This window comes from Vanellus vanellus (assembly GCF_965231255.1).
Source record: "Vanellus vanellus genome assembly, chromosome: 11".
Taxonomy (NCBI): Eukaryota; Metazoa; Chordata; class Aves; order Charadriiformes; family Charadriidae; genus Vanellus; species Vanellus vanellus.
The window spans coordinates 24519739-24535473 of NC_138916.1; the positions used below are offsets into that span (position 1 = coordinate 24519739).

The 15735-nt window shown below is 59.2% G+C and overlaps 1 protein-coding gene across 1 annotated transcript in view; it reads left to right on the forward strand.

Moving 5' to 3' along the window:
- ADAMTS7 (ADAM metallopeptidase with thrombospondin type 1 motif 7) overlaps positions 1-15735 on the forward strand; it is a gene marked incomplete at its 5' end in the record, with an annotated part of 53127 nt that overhangs the window by 13261 nt on the left and 24131 nt on the right. The window contains 8 exons of the mRNA XM_082488970.1: positions 143-286; positions 4298-4442; positions 4620-4712; positions 5646-5791; positions 8187-8356; positions 8593-8726; positions 10988-11108; positions 12040-12284. Of these exons, the coding sequence (XP_082345096.1) occupies positions 143-286; positions 4298-4442; positions 4620-4712; positions 5646-5791; positions 8187-8356; positions 8593-8726; positions 10988-11108; positions 12040-12284 (1198 nt within the window). The remainder of the gene's footprint in view (positions 1-142; positions 287-4297; positions 4443-4619; positions 4713-5645; positions 5792-8186; positions 8357-8592; positions 8727-10987; positions 11109-12039; positions 12285-15735) is intronic.

The window sequence follows — 15735 nt, forward strand, 5'->3', positions numbered from 1 at the left end:
CTGTTAATGACCGAGTCCCCGCAGAGCCGGGAGGGTTTGCGATGTCCGGCGTCGCGTGTCGTTGTGCTGGAAGGCAGAGAGGCTGCGCGGTTGTAGCGGCGTGCGGCTCACCTCTCCTTTGTGGGGCTGTGCTCTTACACAGTTTTGGGATTCAGCATGATGGAAGCAGCAATGACTGCGAGCCAGTTGGGAAAAGACCTTTCATCATGTCTCCACAGCTCCTGTATGACACGTCCCCACTCACCTGGTCCCGCTGCAGCCGGGAGTACATCACACGATTCCTCGAGTAAGTCCTCCCTTCCTCTTCTTCCTCGCTGGCGGGGTGCTGGGGGTGGCTCGGGGCTGGGGTCTGCGGCCGGGGACGGACCCAGCCGACTGCACGCAGAAGTCGGGGCCCGTGGGGATGCTTTTATCTCGCTCGGCTCTCTCCATCCTTGCTGCGAAGGATGCGGGTTCGAACACAAAAGCAGCGCCAGAGTTTGGGGGGTGGCACAGGGGTTGTGGCTGGAACAAATAAAGCCAGAGCGGTTTTCCTCGAGGCTCTGTGCAGTTTTCTTCGGTGCTGTGCAAGGGGCAGATGATGTTTGCCTGTAGGCAGGAGGCATCACGTGAGCCAAATTCCTCCATGTATTTGTTTATTTTTAGCACCCCCGGCTGATTTTTCAGCCTGTTGTTATTAAGTTCCTAGGAACACGGCCCAGAGATTTACGTTTGTCAGCCAGTGTCTTGCACTGGAGAGACGCTTTCCTCCCTGGCTGCAGGAAAGCAGTGAGCGCAGCGGCAGGAGCGGGGCCGGGGAGAGCTGGGCGAGGGACCGGCAGTCACGCGGCGGGGCGCTGCCTGGGGCTGAGCTCCCATTTCGAAATCCCCGCCTGGAACGTGTGGGCTTGGCCCCCACGCGGGGTGAATTACTGTTGATTTACGGCTTTTGGTGGAATGGAGCTTTCTCATATCTGCAACGTTCTTGGCCCCCTGCTTTTAACCTTCGCTTTTCGATGAAGAATTTCCTGCTCGCAATGACCTCGGGCTGCTACGAGCTGTGACGGGGATGAAACAGAGCAGCTGGATGCTTCTGCGGGGGGGGGCTGTCTCTGGGCTCCCCCCAGAAGGGGCAGCTCTTCCTTAAGAGCGGAGCAGAGCCCGGCAGGCGTCTCTCACCGGCTGCGACATCCCCCAGGCGAGGAGCAGCCCGCTGCCAGCGCAGACATGAGTGCATTATAATACGATGTTGGCAGGAGAACGGGAAGGACTGAGCCAGAAAATGAGACCCTGCTGACCTGGGGTTGCTAGCTGTGCTTGGAACGGACCTCATGTCTTAAAAAAAAAAAAAAAGCACGCTCAGATGATGATTATTATTTTACAAAAGATTATTATTTTACAAACGCTGCCAAATATTTAAGCGTCTGAAAAGACAAAGATGTGAACATCTTTGACAGTGGCACGGCCCCGGTGCTGCTGGTCAGGCCCGGGGTGCAGCCGGGACCGGGCAACCCTCTTGGCGAGGCTGTGGGTCGGGGTCCGCTCAGACAGCCAGGGGCGATGGGAGAGGTCACCCCCCTGCTGTGGCGGTGGTGACCCCCAAGGGAATGAGCATCCCTTGTTCCGGAGAACAAGGGAGGTGGGCGCAGGGCGGGTGGTGATGTTCCTGCAGCGGAGGGACCGCTCTGCTGCCCCCTCCTCTGGACCTGGATGAGCCCTTTTCAGTGTTCTGTGATTTCTCCCTCTGACCCTCGTAAGGTGCTGTAAAGCTCTTTGCTCTCCACCCCTCACCGTGACGTGAGCTCCTTCCCATTCCCAGTCCGGCTGGAGGAACACCTTTGTAAAACAGGGTTGGGTGTCTCATGGGTGATGATGATGGTCTGCACCGCCAGCGCGCGATGGCACGGAGCAGCCTCCCTCCATCTCGGCAGCAGCCTTGGCGCAGCAGCAGGTTGTCTCATCTCCCTTCGGCCTGTTCTCTAGATCAGACAAGCAGGTTTTCAGCCTCTTTGCATGGTGCTGGAGGTCTTCATCCATCCTTCTCCCATGGGCTCCTTCCAGCCAATCCCCACCTTCCCGGAGCCGGGGAACGGCTGGTCTTCTCCAGCCCTGCCTGCTGCATCGCTCCGCTGCCAGCTCTGCCGCATCCCCGCTCTGCGCAGCTGGTTCTTCCCGAGCTCCAGTCCTTGCCTTTGTTTTTATTGAATTCCATCCTGGCGTTTTGGATCCTTCCTCCAATTCCCTGAGAGCTTTTGGAATTTTAATCCCGCTCTCAAATGTATCTGCAGATCTTCCCAGCCTGCTCACATATGGGGATTTAATCATCGTACCATCTACTCCATCATCCAGCTCGTTAACCCACAGACTGGAACAGGCAGACGCAGCGCAGACCCCTGTGTGTTTTTACTGCAGAGTGTGGTTTATTGCATATCCCGCAAAGCCAGAGGGAAACTCACGCCAATTTTTGCTGGCTCGGTAAAGTGTTTTGGCCGATTGAAGAGACCAGTAGGACGACTGTAAAATACTTAATGAAGAAGTAGATTTTGAACATAGCACTGGAAAGCTGACAGCAAATCTAAATCACCCTCCCGTACTGGGACAGAGACCTCTCCCCTAAGCTGGGGCAAGACAGAAAGTGCCTCGAGCGGATCAGAGGGCAGGGAGGGCTGGGACGGTGCTGGGGCGACCTGCGGGGCCCCGTGTGCTGGTGCCTGGACAGGCAGTTGGTGAACTAGCCTAGAAGAGCACCAGCGTCACGCATGCAGCTCATGCGGAGCCCAGTGCTTAAGCCTGGACTTTCCCTGGTAAAGATGTCATTCTTTCCATTTTTAAAGGAAATACTCTCTTAAAGTGTTTTCCACCAGCAGGTAAAGAAAATACCTCTGGAGGTGCGATGCAGTGACCTCACTGTCTGCCTGAAACAGGCTGCACCGTGGTACTGCGTCCGGCCGCCTCAGCTACGCTTAATTCACCCCAGCTCAGTGCTGTGCCGCCCGCGTCGATCCGTCCCTCCGCGCCGGGCCGGCGGAGGCAGGATGCTCCCGCTGTCGGGCACTCGGGAACTGAGACTGTCGAGCCCCCGGGCTGCTGAAAGCGCCCTGTTCGCTGATTTTTCCACGAGGGAAGCTGCTTATAAAAATATATATACGTGGTATTTTAAGGGGCTGTCTCCGGCCAAGCGAGCTGTGTGCAGGTGGCCGGTGTGGACCTCGCTGGGGTGGGAATGGGAGGAGGGGGTGCTGGTTCTGCCGGGGATCGCCCCGTGGCGCTGCCGGCACCCCAGAGCAGGAGCTCTCCCCCGCTGCTGGCCCTTGTTTCTGCATCGCTGCTTTGGGTTAAAAAGGAATCTTGTTTCAAGTTAATTTAGACCCGTTCCCAATCACAACAAGCCGAAGTAATCTAATCTGCTGAGAAACCCTCGCCAGACACTTTGCCTTGCTGGAAACAAGTTTGTTTAAATCAACACTGAAAGCTAAACTGGTGACAATTTCTTGTGTGTTTGCGAAGTATCGTAGCAAAACCACTCAGAGCAGGGAGAGGCGGCCAGCAGCGTCCCTCGCGGCTCCCGCAGCCTGGCTGCCTGCCACAGCAGCCTCCGTGCCTCAGTTTTAATATCTTTTTTTTTTTCCTAAGGATGTCCTGTCCAGCGCAGTTTGAGCGCTGTTTGTAGCGGCAAACATGAGGGCGAGTGTGTTTTGCTGCTGACAATCTCCTTTATTTCTATTAGCAGGGCATTGACACGAGGGTCGCGCTCTCCCTGGAGACGGCTGTGGGGTCAGCGCGATGTAGGAACGCAGGGACAGCATCTCTTGCTCAGCAATGAAATGTTTGTTCAAGGAAACCCTTCACCTTGAATGGCGAAAGCGGTGTCCTGACTGAGCACTGAGCTGATGACCTGGTCACAAAGCTAAAATCCAGGGGATTATTCCCAAGGAAAATTACATTTCTGGCTTTCCGTCACAGGGACCGGGGCATCTCGGGGGGGCAAAGGGGAAGGAGCAAGGCACTGGCCCGGCAGCTGCACGGAGAAGCCGCTGCTGCCTTTGCCCCTTCGCCGTCCCCGTAACCCGCCGTGCCCGGGGGCAGCGGGGCGGCCGCTCTGGGATCGGGCACCCGCCCCGAAAAGCAGGAACCCGCATGTGCCCGCCCGCACGCTGCAGTGCCTGCGGGGCGGGTTGGAGAGCCGGGGTCCTGTCAGCTGGAAACACTAATTGCTTCTCGTCGCGGTGGGACATTAACGAGCTGTTCGGTTCCTCCGTTAGCGGCTGCCGGAGTGTTCGGGGCTGGTGGTGATGCCGCTGTGACCTCTCTCTTTCAGCCGGGGCTGGGGGCTGTGCCTGGATGACCCCCCTGCCCGGGAGGTGCTGGACTACCCCTTGGTGCCCCCGGGCGTCCTCTACGACGTGGGCCACCAGTGCCGGCTGCAGTACGGCCCCTACTCCACCTTCTGTGACGACATGGATGTAAGCCAGGGTCCTCCCCGACGTAACGCGGGCTCGTGGGGCTCTGAAGGGCTCTCTGGAGGCGGGAAGGGGGGGGGGGAGCTTTGCACGGGGCTGTCCTCTCCCTGCGAGTTGAATTTGTGCCAATGGGTTGTCCGGCGTAGTAACCGTGTCCTGTGCCACCCCGTTTTTCTGCAGAGCGTCTGCAACACGCTGTGGTGCACGGTGGGGAACACGTGCCACTCCAAGCTGGACGCTGCCGTGGACGGCACGGCGTGCGGGGAGAACAAGGTAACGGAGAGCCGTCCCCACCGCAGCTGCGGGGACGCCCTGTCCTGCACACGGGACGGGCTCTGGCACACGGGACGGGCTCCGGCACACGGGATGGGCTCACCTCACTGCCCTCCCTCTGGGCAAGCACCCACCGCTGCCGGGGAGGGACTGCCCTCAGGGAACCTGGAAATGCCTTCAGAAGGTGAAACCCGCCGTTAATTCCCATGGCGGGGGAGCACAAGGCTTGTTCTGCTCTCCAGCTGCTGCGGTGGTGGGTGCTCATCTCCGGGATGTGCTCCCCCCTAGGGAAGGCACCTCTCCCCGCTGCGGGGCACGGAGGGTCCGGCAGCACCCGCGGCAGCTCAGCGGGTGCCGCACCGGGCACGGGGTGCGGAGGGGAGCCGCTGTCGGCAGCCGGCTCCAGTCACCCTTGGCCGGGTGACATACCAGAACAGGGTTTTCCTGCTCAAGGTGGCATAAAACTAGAGAGTTATAAAATTATCTGTAGACGTCTCTCCTTGTTAGGTTCATTGTCCCCTCCCAAAGCCCTGGCCCCAACGCACAGGGGCTGACCCCGGGCTCAGCCGATGCTCCCTGCGGAACCTCCCGCCGTGCCTTTGTCCGTGGCTGTGCCTTGATGGCGCTTCCCTCTGGGCTGGGATCGGGCTCTGGATCCCCTTGCGGAGGGGTCTTGGTGGAGGTTTGGGGATGTTGCCTCGGACAAATCCTCAAACAGCCCAACATCTCTGGGTTTCCCATCGCTTAAAGGTGCGCCGGGCTGCGGTGGGGCCCAGCTGACCCCCAGGCACCTCCGTGCGATGGGGCATGGGTTTTCACGGGGTGATACGGGTGCTGGGCTTCACCGCTCCCCGCGGCCGGGCTCCCCGACTCAACGTCAATTATCGCATCCTTAAACCTTGTTTTTTCTTCTTCTGGCCTGTCCCTTTGCAGTGGTGCTTCAACGGCGAGTGCGTGCCGGTGGGTTACCGTCCCGACGCGATCGACGGCGGCTGGGGCTCCTGGAGCTCGTGGGCAGCCTGCTCGCGCAGCTGCGGCGCGGGCGTGCAGAGTGCGGAGAGGCAGTGCAGCAGCCCCACGTAAGCGAGCCCCTGCTCCCCCAGAGCTCCGTCCGGACCCCGTTTGGGAGAGGAACCCAACGCTCCCGTATCGCCCCATAGAGGCGGGGACCGTCACCTGGCCGCTGTGGTCCCGCCGCTGTCTGCATCGCACAGCAAAACCACGCCATTGTGCGGTTATCAGTGGGAACAATGCGCTTTTGAACGCTCGGGGGATCCGTTTCACAGCCTCTGGTGGGGCAGAGTTTGCTGTGTCTCCTTCCAGGGATAATTCGCTCCTGCTCTGCGCGGGCAGAGGGGGGTTGCAGTAGGACTCAAACAAAGGGCAAAGACTCTGTGCTCGTAGATGTGAAACATATCCAGTGTCATTCAACGACAGAAAAGAAAAACAGGCGTTTTTTGAGCCCGATTCAGAGTTTTGAAAAATCCCGTTGCTGTTTATCACCCCTTTGCTTCCCCTGAGCGATTTCTGGTGTGTGCCCGGCTGGGGGCTCTCCCCCCGGGCTGCCAGCGCCGCAGCCAGCGCTGCCTCTCGCCTGGAGGCGTCCGGGCACTGACAGAGGAGCAGCTTCGTCCATCCCAAAGTTTCTGGGCTGACCCACCTGCTCCCCAGATGTCCCCTTCGTCACCAAATCGCTGTTGTGTTGGGTTCAGGCGGAGCCCCCGCCTTGCCCAGGTGTCAGCGCGCCCTGGGACGGGGAGAGAAAAGGGCTTTGTGAGCAATTTGCCAGTGACGGTCGCTTTTCAATGGCTTGATTTGCTCGGAAAGCAGCGGGAGCAGGCTCTCTAATGAGCCCAGATGTGCTTTCTGCCCAGCTTCTTCCTCGGGCGCGTTGTTTTTAGCACATGCCATTGAGCTGTTTAAAGAAGCGCTGTGTAATCTCAGTCCCAGGTCAAGCGCTGGGTTTGTGTTTGACATGAGTTTTGTGGCAGAAGTGCAGTTGTAGTTTATGGAGTGTTTTAAACACAGCTGCGGGCGGGCAGGAGAGCAAGCCCTGGAAAAGCGGGAGAATTTCCCCCGGCAGTTGTTTGCTTTGGCCACTGTAGGTAAATCTGCAGCTTTGCCTTTTGGATGGAGTGAACAAATGTGAGCGCTGGGCAGTCCTCCTCCCGCAGGCATTTCCTCAGGGCAGGGTATGTAAACACAACCCTAAAATAATAATTAACTTTATTCTCTTCGGCGAAGTGTGCCCGGACTTAACTGATCAGGGGAAAAGTAATTTTCGTGAGGTCGTGGGGACATGGGCCGTGGCGAGTGCTGTGACCAGAGGAAAAGGCAAGCGTCAGGAGATGGTGGAAGTACTTTGAGAGTCTGTTGGCATCCGAGAAAAACCTATTGTTGCTTTTAAAGTCCCTTTTGCTTAAAAGAGTCCAGGGCAGCTTTGCTGTTCCCTTGGGCGGTAGAGGAGCAGAGTTGGCAGCACATCCCAGGCAGGATGGAGAGCAGCTCCTCCGGAGCAGCCGCAGAACGGGCACCTGGTGACCTGGCTGGTGGGAGCCCTGGCACCTCGTCAGCCGCGGTACCCGGGATGGTGAAGGAGATGTTTCTAACCCAGGAAGGGTGCCCAGCTGCAGCTGGAGAGATGGGAGGGCTTCAGACATGAACGCTGCCAGTGGCACCTGACTTTAATAACTGCTTTTATGGCATCGTACACTAGACCTATAAAATTGGCCGTATTTCCAACATTAAGGAGAGACTGTCAAGAGGGACAAGACCCAAGATGTAGCCTGAGAGCTGTCACCCAGCAAAAGCTGCCTTCCGTCCATGGTCTCACCCTGCGTGATCCCGTAGCACAGCCCGGCAGCCACAGCAGCAGGGAGCCGGTCCAGGAGGGGCTTGGAGAAGGAGGGTGTGGGGCATGGTTTCCACACATTTCAAAAGCTTGCTCTGCGGAGTGGGGATGCTTCTGGGGGGGATGTTGGGTTCACAGCCCGCTTCCTTCCATGACCACTGCAGCAGAGCAATATGTGGGTTATAACTGGGAGAGCTCCCTGTTGACTCCAGGTAGACTCAGGATTGACCCAACTTCATGAGATCAAACCTTAGCAGCAGGTATGCAACCGCCCTCCCTTAGCTGTGAATAAAAAGGGAGTTTCCCCTTGTGTGCAGTAGGTCTTTATTTGATAGGACAGAGGATAACAGGTTCAAACTGGAAGAGGGCAGATTGAGATGAGATGTGAGGGAGAAATGTGTCCCCGTGCGGGCGGTGAGCCCCTGGCGCAGGGTGCCCCGAGGAGCTGTGGCTGCCCCATCCCTGGAGGGGTTCAAGGCCGGGTTGGACGGGGCTGGGAGCAGCCTGGGCTGGGGGGAGGGGGCCCTGCCCGGGGCAGGGGTGGCACTGGGTGGTCTTCAAGGTCCCTTCCAACCCAAACCATGCTGTGATTCTCTGATTTTGCCTTTTCCTCCCGTGAACAGGCCGAAGTACGGGGGCAGGTACTGCCTGGGGGAGCGGAAGCGGTTCCGGATTTGCAACGTCAAGCCGTGTCCCCTCGACAAGCCCTCCTTCCGCCAGGTCCAGTGCAGCCAGTTCAACCCCATGCTCTACAAAGGGAAACTCTACAGGTGGACACCGGTGCCCAACAACAGTGAGTCGAGGGCAAAGCCCGCTGCCGGGTTTCTGCCCGCAGCCCCAATGAAAAACCGGAACCACAGCCTTGCTAACAGCTTGGGTTTGCTGTCCGCGTCTGTAAGATTTGCCTCGCAGCCTGTTTATGCTGTATTTTAAATTACGGCTGGGCTTGCAGGGTTAATTTATGTTTTCGGAGATGGTTCCGTGGCCCCCAGCTGCTCGGGTTTAGTTTCTGCCTGTTGGGTTCCCCAGTTAACCCCTGCGAGCTGCACTGCCGGCCGGAGGACGAATACTTTGCAGAAAAGCTGCGGGACGCCGTCATCGACGGGACGCCGTGCTACGAGATGAACGCCAGCCGCGACATGTGCATCAACGGCATCTGCAAGGTGGGTCCCGCGCCGGGGCCGCGTGGGGAGGGAGCCCAAGGACCCCCCCTGCTCGGGGAAGTGCAGGTGGGCGCCCAGACCCATCCCTTAGGTGAGCCCCGTCCCCCCTCTCCCACGCACCACGGGGCTGAGCTTACTCGTTTTGTCAGTCACCGCTAAAGCTTTCCTTGTTTCCCTGAGGTGTGCGGTACGGCCCTATCTCAGCTTCTGCTGGCTTCAAGGGAATAGAGCACAACCCCAGCGAAATAAAGGAAGAACAGTTTCACTTGAAAATAAGGTTGGGGATACGACGGGGTGCGCAGGGAGGATGCCCAGCCCGGCCCTGCGTCCCGAGCGCGGCCGGTGCTGGTGGCCGCAGGTCCGACCTGCAGCAGTGGAGATGCTTCCCCCGGCTTGGCAGCCTCTCCCAGTGCTGCCGTTTGTTCTTCTTTTCGCATTGTTGTTTTAATTTCTTGGAAGCTGCCTACAAACGGGCTGTGGCGCGTGGCAGCGTTGCTCTGGCTGCTGGTGGGGGAGGGCATCTCCCAGCACGGGAGGCACAGGAGTCTGGTGGGGATGGTGCAGTCAGTGCTGCGAAGCATCTGGAAGATGCTGGTGTGGCCGTGCCCTGGGTCTTCCAGCTGCCTTCGCTGGCAGTGAGACAGTCCCTTCATCCACACCTCCCCGTTCCCCAGGGAAGCAATCCCGATGTTCAGGAATAAGCGCACACATGACTTCAGATTTCTGTTAAATTAGGGAATGGCCGGCAATCTGAGCTGCCGTGGTACCGGGGTCTGTGGGGCAGATTCCCACCACGGGACGTATCAATGCCACCCTGTGGCAAAGCTGATGGCCACACGTCACCAGGGACTCGCTCAAGCAGGCAGGGACACGGTCGAGGGGTAATGGGCACAAGCTTGAACATAGGAAGTTCCATCTTAACATGAGGAGGAACTTCTTCACTTCGAGGGTGGTGGAGCACTGGCACAGGCTGCCCAGAGAGGTTGTGGAGTCTCCCACTCTGGAGACGTTCAAAACCCGCCTGGACGCTGTCCTGTGCAACCTGTTGTAGGTGCCCCTGCTCTGGCAGGGGGGGTGGACTAGATGATCTCCAGAGGTCCCTTCCAACCCTGACTATTCTGTGATTCTGTGATTCTGTGGTCAGGTCTGGCGTAGTGTTAGATACAGATACTGGCTGAAAGGCTTTTTGGAAAAACACACTTTTTGGAAAAAAGCCTTGGTGGACGGCACAAAGAGCAGCAGGAAAGAGGGAAAATAATCAGTCAATGAGTTTCCTTGCAGCCTCTTATATCAAAACCGTTTGTGGAATCTTCCCCCCTCTCGCTGGCCGTGCTGCCGGCAGCAGGGGCCCGGCGGCAACCGGGGACTCTGAGAAGGTCCCGTTTCCTCCCGTAATAGGCTGTAAGTTACTTCAAGGGCTGTGGCGTGCCGGTGCGCGGGCACAGGCTGGAGGGGGAGCTCAGGGTTGTGATTGTTACTTGGTGCATCCAAGGGTGCGATCCAGCAGCTTGCGGCAGATGACAGCGCGTTTACCCAGAGCTCGCTGCACACAAAATCCTCCTCGCGGCGGAGCCTGCTGCCGGCTGTGGCACCGGCGTTAAACCTGGCTCACTACGGGCTGTCGCAGCAGCTAGAACGGCGCTGCTTCTGCCGCGCGCGTGTGCCGGTGGCCCCTGGGCACCTCCTCGGGCAGCGGAGGCTGAAGGCTCCTCGCTGGCACAGGACCCAGCGGGACCCTTCGGGGTCTCAGCAGCGGATTTTACAGTGCAAAATCACCGTGAGTCTCTCGCTCTGCGCAGGTCGAGCGATGTGGCATGAGGTGTGGAGAGCTTCGGCAGAATATAAAAAAAAGAAATTTTAGGGAAGTGTTTTGAAAGAGGACTAGCAGGGCCAAGGACCAAGGGGCTTTCCCAGCCAGGCTCAGCCCGTAACACGTGCCGACAGGCTCTGCTGCCTGGGAACTTGGGTTGGAAAAGGTAAAAATGAGATGTGGGTTGTGCTCCTCACTGCGTATGAACAGGATGGCAGGACCAGAGGGATACGTTAGAGAAACCCGTGTTGCAGCCGAGGTGTCTGTATCGCCACCCATCCTGCAAAAAGACTCCAGCTCGCCCCGCTCTCCCATCCATGTTCCTTATTTCCCACCGTTTAGGACCGTTGCGTCTCTCCCTCATTCCTGCCGCGCCGGCAGCTGATGGCGTGGTGCGAGGCCGGGGCGGGCAGGGGTGCAGGCGCAGGCGGCTGACGGGGCTGCCTTGCAGAACGTGGGCTGCGACTACGAGATCGACTCCAACGCGGTGGAGGACCGGTGCGGCGTCTGCCACGGGGACGGCTCCACCTGCCACACCGTCAAGAAGACCTTCGAGGACAGCGAGGGGCTGGGTAAGGGCGCTCGGCTCCCTCCCCAAAACACCAGGGGCCCGTGCCGCTCGGAGCCGGGCTCGCTGCTGCTGCTGCTCATTTGCTGTGTGGCCTTTAATCACGACTTGTCGATTTGGATGGGATAAGACCCGAGCGGCAGCATGGGGAGATGTGACGTTGCCGTTCTACTTCTTATGTCTCGGAAGAAAAATATCCCCTTACTGCTCACAAAGAGCCTGAGAACAGATCTGTGCGTGCTGGAGCCGGTTTGGGGAGGTTTAAGGGGATTTTGTGGGTTGACAAGGACATGTTGAAGGGGTGGTAAACGCCTTGCCAGCACCCATGTGGGAGATGTCAGACTGAGAGAGTCGGGGGTGTTCAGCCCAGAGAAGAGAAGGCTCCGGGGAGACCTCAGAGCCCCTTCCAGTGCCTAAAGGGGCTCCAGGAGAGCCGGGGAGGGACTTTTTCCAAGGGCACGGAGGGATAGGAGGAGGGGGAATGGCTTCAGACTGGAAGAGGGCAGATTGAGATGAGATGTGAGGAAGAAATGTGTCCCCGTGCGGGCGGTGAGCCCCTGGCGCAGGGTGCCCCGAGGAGCTGTGGCTGCCCCATCCCTGGAGGGGTTCAAGGCCAGGTTGGACGGGGCTGGGAGCAGCCTGGGCTGGGGGGAGGGGGCCCTGCCCGGGGCAGGGGTGGCACTGGGTAGTCTTCAAGGTCCTTTCCAGCCTAAACTATTCTATGATTCTATGTCATGCTCGGCGATGGGCTCTCCCAGCAGGGAACACAGCTGGGCCCAGTGCCAGGTGGGGTTTGGTACCCACTGGCGCCTCACGGAGGTGTAAGGATTGGCATGATGCTGGCTCCCGAGGGACGCTGGCACCCACCCGAGGGCATGGATCGTCTCTGCCCCATCTTTGACTCCCCCAAGACCAATGCTTGGTTCCATCCCCAGGTTATGTTGATATTGGGATTATCCCGGTGGGAGCACGGGAGATCCGGATTGAAGAAGTTGCAGAAGCTGGGAATTTTCTGGCGCTGCGGAGCGAGGACCCGGAGAAGTATTTCCTCAACGGCGGCTGGACCATCCAGTGGAATGGGGACTACAGGGTGGCAGGGACCACCTTCACCTACAAGAGGACAGGGAACTGGGAGAACCTCACCTCCCCGGGACCCACCGTGGAGCCTGTGTGGATCCAGGTATGGTCCAGGATCTTCTGGTGTTTGGGATGTGTGGCCGGGAGGATGGGGGGGACATTGCCGCTGGATCTCCTGCGTTCCGTGCAGGGCTGATCTGCCGTGGTCCATCACGGCACTTCCCTGCCATCCGAGGGATGGGGCTGCGCATCTCCTCACTGAGTGTGTTTCTCCGGGCCCCAACATCGGGAGCAGCCGAGCATGCACTGCCGGCGCAGGGCACGTTTCCAGCCCGCGCCGCTTCCAGCTGAGCCCCGTCCCCTTTGCAGCATTCCTCGCAATATTTACACAGCAGAGAGAGCATGAGGAGAAAGAGTGCGTTTCCTGAGGCCTTTCCCATATCTTATCGAGAGCAGTGCTTCTGGCAGGGCTGGAGCAGCCGGCGGAGGCGGTGGGAGCTGGGAGCTGTGGCGGTGCCGTGTGCGGTGGCAGAGGGTGGACCACCGGTACCCCTCAGCAGTGCCGCGCTCCCGCCGGTGCCGTGTTCCCCTCCGCACCGCCTGACGCCGTGGTGAGGAGCTCAGACCCCGGGGTCCTGCTCCTTGGTCCAAACCTGGGCGATGCTGCCCGGGGCGCTGCAGGTCAGGCTCAGCTTCCTCGCAAAACCCCTTGAGGCAGAAGGTAAAAATCTGAAAGGAACATTTGAAATCCTCTGAAACAACTAGACATCTCATGTTTTACTCTTTTTTTTTGGTTTTTTTTTTTGCGTGTGGGCGTTTCCATAAAGCTACTTCCCTCCCCAGAATAAGTTGTTAGGGTTCATCAGCCCCCCGAGGCTCTGAGGAGGTGAGCCCCGTTGGGGGTGCCTGGGCTCAGCCGTGGCTCTGCGGGCAGGGGAGGGCAGCTGGGACAATTTTAAAAATTGCATTGCAGCAGTGAGTTTCCAGGATGGCAGAGTTGCAGAGAGGAGGAGAGCATGTGCCCGTTTCTTGCTCTCATCAGAGGTTGCCTCTGTGCAGGGCAGACCCTGGGGGAGCAAATAATGAACTTCAGGGGTTTCTATGTGACCTGTTCAACCTAATGGTCCTTTTACCTCTGAGTTGGCAGGATAGTCTCTGTCTTTGCCCCAAAGTTGTGTCCCCAAGCCTGCGCGGCTGCCCCATGGCTGGTCCTGCTCCGAGCCGCCGGCCGCTGCCCCTGCTCCCCGGGAAGCCCCTTCTCGAATTGACACATCCCGCAAACACTTTTCAGACGAGCCCAACTCGACCGTCACTGATCCCCTCCTCTGCTGCAGCAGCGGCAGCGCTGGGGCTTATCTGGAAACTGCTTTAATTTGCAAACCAGTCCCACTCTATTAATTTTCACCTTGTGTCCACGGAAGAGAGTTGCCCGGGAGATTACTTTTCAGCGTGGCTTTGTATTTCCCTGAGCTTTGCGCAGCTTTGCAGAGGTTCTAACTGTGGGTGGGGAGGGTGGCGGGGGGCAGCGTGGTGCGGGGGGCTCGGGGCCGTCCCTGCCAGGCAGGTCCCTCGGGAGCTGCTCGCTGCTGCTGCCGTGCCTGGCTCTGCGATTCCATCCCCCAGGAACGGCCACCGGAATGGCCAGGAGCATAGGGTACTGCATCTGGGGAGGAATCACCCCACGCAGCGGTACAGGTCGGGGGCTGACCTGCTGGAGAGCAGCTCTGGGGAAAGGGACCTGGGAGTCCTGGGGGCCAACAGGATGCCCACGAGCCAGCAGTGTGCCCTGGTGGCCAAGAGGGCCAATGGCATCCTGAGGGGCATCAAGCAGAGCATGGCCAGCAGGTGGAGGGGGGTCATCCCCCCCTCTGCTCTGCCCCGGGGAGGCCACATCTGGAGCGCTGTGTCCAGTTCGGGGCTCCCCGGGTCAGGAAGGAGAGGGAACTGCTGGAGAGGGCCCAGCAAAGGGCTGCGGAGATGAGGAGGGCACTGGAGCGTCTCTCTGCTGAGGAGGGGCTGAGGGCCGTGGGGCTGTTCAGTCTGGAGAGGAGAAGACTGAGGGGGGTCTCACCAGCGCTTATCAGTCCTCCAAGGGGGGGTGCCGGGGGTGGGAACAGTCTGATTCCAGTGGTGCCCAGTGACGGGACAAGAGGGAACGGGCACAAACGTGACCATGGGCAGTCCCATCCCAACCTGAGGAGGGACTTCTCTCCTGTGCGGGCGGCAGAGCACTGGCACAGCTGCCCAGAGAGGGGGGGAGTCTCCCCCTCTGGAGCCATTCCAAACCCGCCTGGAGGTGTCCTGTGCCACTGCTGGAGGTGCCCCTGCTCTGGCGGGGGGTGGCACTGGGGGAACTCCAGAGGGCCCTGCCAGCCCCCACCAGTCTGGGATGCTGGGATGCTGTGAGTGAGGGACCTGCCAGGTAACGCAAAGCTGTCAGGAGACGCCTGGAGAAGCCACTGAGGATTGTCCCCCAGGCGATGGCACAGGTTGAAATTCCTTGTGGTGCAAAGTGTGTTGTAGAGGTGGTGACCACTGCAGAGGTATGTCCCGGAGACCCCCAGGACCGCCCTGACAGTGGTGGCTCAGCCCGGTGCGCTCTTCCTGAGCATCGGCCCCGCTGCGGCGTCGCGCTGGAGCCCGGCCACGCTGAGCAGCCAAAGTCTGCGCCTTCTGCCTTTCTTTCAGCAGAGGCTCAGGATGAAATGCGAGCGGGATCCTGGGCTCGTCTGCCGCCAAGTGCTGCTGTTAATGGGAACGCTGGCGTGCTCGGCACCCGCAAATCACTTTCTGGGATTCATAACCTAATTAAAACCTCTCGACAAAAATGTTTCAATATTCATGAAGAGGTTTTGGAAAGTTGCCCTCGCTCCTGCCAGAGCTCCAAGAACAACAAAGCTCTGGCAATAATGGGAGCACTTAGGCTAAGAAAAACAAGGTTAAACTCCCAGCCTGTGCCGAGCGCTGGTGCGGGAGGTGGCTCAGTATGCTCCCGACCGGCAGGAGCGCCGTTCCTGCCCGGCGTGTTGCGGACCCCAGGCTGGGCTGGGGCCGGTGGTGGCACACGCAGAACCTCCTCCCCAGCTCCGACTGCGGGGAAGGGGACATCTGCCCGTCCTGGGCACTTCGCCATGCTGAACCTTGAGAAGGTCCTCAGAGGGGGCTGCGTTTGGCAGTTGGACTGGACGGCATTAACAGGGGAATTCTTCCAGGCTCTTCATCAGGGGAGACACAAAACCAAAGTCCTGGTGGTTCTCAGTGCTCTCGCTGTTATTTTTTCTTGTTACCTGACACTTCCACAAGCCCAACACTCTCAGCGGGGGCAGCAGCAGCAGCTCCTCTGCTCCTACACTGCTTCGGCCATTTGCTAACCCCGTTTCCGAAATGATCGTCTGCTGCTGCTGGGGTACAGGCAGTGCAGCCCTGGTACGGAGCTGGATGGACAATGACATCTTATGGCCATGCGAGGCAGGTTGTTATCTCCGGAAAAGCCCCTGGGGTGCAGTGGCCAGCCCCGACTGCTCTGCACTGGCCACCTCCCTGACCGCCTGTTG